Here is a 3,740-nt window from a genome sequence, read left to right on the forward strand (position 1 = left end):
TAAAAGGAACCTGGCTTCTGCGGGTCAGTCTCTAAGTGGGGATACCCTCTAGATGGGGGTGAATGGAGAAAAGAAAATTTTGTGGTTAAGGAATGGGGGTTAGTTTATATTTCTTTCTCTCCAAGATGAGTGAAATTTAGAGGAGGGGGTGAAAACAAAAGTTGCAAGAAAGAGGGGGTGGGGATCTTGGAGGCTTCCTAATCAGGGAGGGATGGAACACACAATCAGCTAGCTGAGAGGCTATTTGTTAAATTTTACTTTACGGAACTGCGCGTTCCACACCTAGGCATGGAACACATATTCAAATTTGGCTCCTCTTCGTACATACAGACTTGCTACATGTATCCATCTTCTGTCAAATGCCGCGCGATACAGCCTTCTTCTATCACATCTGATCTTCACCCGTAGTTGGTGTTTAAAGAAAGTGATCAGATCCTGATCAGAAAAAGACAACACTCCCCGGCAACCTTGCAGACGCGACGTCCAAATCACCATTCTCGCCACGGCCAGGATTGTAACGTAGACCAGGGGTCGGCAACCTTTTGTTTAGCGTGTGCCGACTTAGGGTTTCAAATTATTCAGCGTGCCAACATTTATTATTTATAACGATCAAGGTCAATATACCTGTTCTCTATATTTATTTCATAAAATATATAATAATGTCAAAGTTTATAAATAATGTGAAAAAACTGTTTCTGAAAAGTTTTTATTATTAATGGGACCCTTGTCCTTGCATGGTCTTTGCCAATTCCTCAATGTCGGGAACATACTTTGTAACTTTGAGCTTAACACAGTTTTCTGAATGTTCAGGTGTTAGACGACTTCGACGTGGAGACAACACTGCTTTCATGTGAGAGAAAATTTGCTCACAAGAATAAGTTGAACCAAAAGCTGAGAGAAGAGCAAAAGCAATTTTCTTCAAACAGATGAATGAGCTTGGGAGGGAGATCCAACAGTTCAGAATAGCACCAGACTTTTCAAAATTTTCATCTTCCAGAGACTTTCTTAGTTCAGCAAATTTTAATGTCCATATTTCTGAAGACCTAAATTCAATCTGTTGCATTTCAAAATCATCAATGTCCATCCAGCTAAAAAGTTCCAGTTGGGCATTTGTCAAATCAAGCATGTCGGGCTTAATCAGATATGAAAATAAGGATCCATGAATGTAGAAGTCCTGGCTTCGTTTTTCGAATTCTGCTTTGAGTGCTTTCACGTACTCCTGAAGCTCATCTGTGTTCACTTCGAATTGATTTGCATGATTTTTCACATTTGGAAAGTACTTAAATGCTTTGATGTTGATGTCACGGGTAAAAATGTCAAGTTTCATTGTAAACGCTTTCCAATAGCTGAAAAGATCAAGGACTGTTTGTCCCTGTCCTTGTAATTTCAAATTAAGCTCATTCAAATGTGTGTTTATGTCGGTCATAAACATCAACTTCAACAACCAGCTTTCATCATTCAGCTGAGGGAATCGTTTCTGTTTTTCATCAAGAAACATCTTAATAGCCTCAAGACAACAAACAAATCTAGCTAAAACTTTGCCTCGACTAAGCCAGCGAACATTGTTGTATAACAGAAGATCTCCATATTCACACTCAACTTCTTGTAGAAGCGATTTGAATTGCCTGTGAACCAATGAAGAGCGAGAAATAAGAAAGTTGATTATCTCAACAACAGTTTTCATCACAGAGACCAAATCCAAAGACGAGGTCTTTGCACATAAGCCCTCCTGATGTATAATACAATGAAAACTTAACAGTTTGCGTCCAACATGATTTTCCAGAAGTTTTACAAATCCTTTCTTCTTGCCAACCATTGCAGCAGCACCATCGGTTGTTACGCAGAATAATTTGTTCAAGTTAATGTCTTGTTTAGAAAAATAACCAGTAAATGCACACAAAATATCTTCTGCTTTGGTTGTATCATGAAGGGGTAATAAACAACACAACTCCTCATAAATGTGATTATTCTCGAGATATCTTGCAACCACTGCTAGGCGAGACGCATCGTTTACATCGGTGCTTTCATCAAGAGCGACACTAAATACAAGGGATTGCTTTAATCCAGTTGTTTGCTTAGTTGTCACATTTTCAGCCAAGTCAGATATGCGCCTCTCAACTGATCTTGCAGAGACTGGTATTTCTCTAATTCGAGAGAGTATAATGTCCTTATTTTTTAAATCACGAAACAAAACTTCAGCACCACTCAAAAAAGCTTCTTTGATGTATTCACCATCTGTAAAAGGTTTACCATTTAAAGCCACACACTGGGCTATTTTGTAACTACATTCAGTAGCTTTACTCTTCATTCCAACAGCTTGGCTCAAAATAACAGTTTGTTTTTTGAAACCAGAAATAGCTTTTTTGATGGCTTCACCTTTTTCTTCTGAAGTTTTAAACTTAGATTGATGTTTGGTTTGAAAGTGCCTTTGTACACTAGATGTGCGACACACAACACTTTCGCAACAGAAAGCACAAACAGCACGATCCTTTTGTTCCACAAATCCATATTCTATTGTCCAATTGTCTTGAAATGGGCGATGATCAAGTTTTCTTTTCTTTTCAGTCATATCTAACAGCAGGGGTATTCTGAAAATATAAATAGGCCTAATTACGTAAACATCAATTATGATATATATAAAATACCAAACAAATTATTCTTGCCTTTGCTGTGGGAGAACCAGGATACATTTTAATAAAAATTGTGGAGAAAAATTATGTACAGGGTGTCCCAGAAAAAGTCTAAAGGTTTTGATTAGCTCGAGCTAGGATCCTATTCGTGCGTGGCATTCACAATTTAAAAAAAATATTTCATCCACGTATTCCTCCAATCATACCATTTTGTTTAGTATGAAGATGATCGAAATTGCTCATCTCTTCTAATCCCAGTTACGAGCTTGAAAATTAAAAGTACAATTTCAAGAATTTGAAAGGCAATTATACCTTATCTTGTATTCATATTCTGACCACTGAACAATTCTGTAACTCTAGCACCCTTCCTAAATTTAACACCCCTCAATTTCAAACAGCAAATAAAATGTTTAAAATTAATAATTTTCAAAATTTTTTTAGCTCATTGTGTTTAGGAAAGATTTTTCTTAAAGAAAAGTAAAACTTTTTAAAATAAAATCTCATAATTAATTTTATCGTAAAAAATATCACAAAAAAGTCAAAGCTTCCTTACTGCGCGTGAGCGTTTTCACGTAATAGTTTCAATTTCAATTTGTAAATTTGTAAATTCTTGAAAATTTTCTATGATTTTAAAAATCAATAATTTTTTTTCTATTCATCAAATCCTTTTCATTTTTTCAGATTTTATGTAAAATTCTACGCTCTTTCGAATGGAAATAAAATTATTTTCTGAAAAATTCATTTTCATACTTCTTTAATTTATTTTTACCCCCCCTCTGTCTAAAAGTATGAAAGTATGAATTTCTATTAAAAATTCGTCTCGGAACACTCTAATTTATATCTTTATTTAAAGATCATAAAAAAATGAATAAAATAATGTGTTGTTTTTTTTTAAACCTTTATCCCTTCATTTTGAAAATAAACGCTAAAGTTTAAAATATGTACATTCTTTTATTTTTTAAAAAAGATTTATGAGCTGTGTAATTTTTTTATTTTTATCATGCTAAAAAAATTAAAGTTTCTTTAGTCTTTCCCTTAAAATTAAATTTGCTCTTTCGAAGATCTGCTAAAATAGCTATTTTATCTGTATCGGAACACTTAGTAAATGTT

The 3,740-nt window shown here is 34.5% G+C and overlaps 1 protein-coding gene across 1 annotated transcript; it reads right to left on the reverse strand.

The window, feature by feature from the left end:
* Positions 1-712: 712 nt before the first annotated feature.
* LOC145286440 (general transcription factor II-I repeat domain-containing protein 2-like) lies at positions 713-2,569 on the reverse strand. The gene has a single exon (XM_080135353.1). The coding sequence runs from the start codon at positions 2,567-2,569 to the stop codon at positions 713-715; it is 1,857 nt and encodes a 618-aa protein (XP_079991479.1).
* Between the last annotated feature and the right edge of the window lie 1,171 nt (positions 2,570-3,740).

This window comes from Euprymna scolopes, chromosome 10, assembly GCF_053919585.1.
Source record: "Euprymna scolopes isolate OS-2025 chromosome 10, ASM5391958v1, whole genome shotgun sequence".
Lineage (NCBI taxonomy): Eukaryota > Metazoa > Mollusca > Cephalopoda > Sepiida > Sepiolidae > Euprymna > Euprymna scolopes.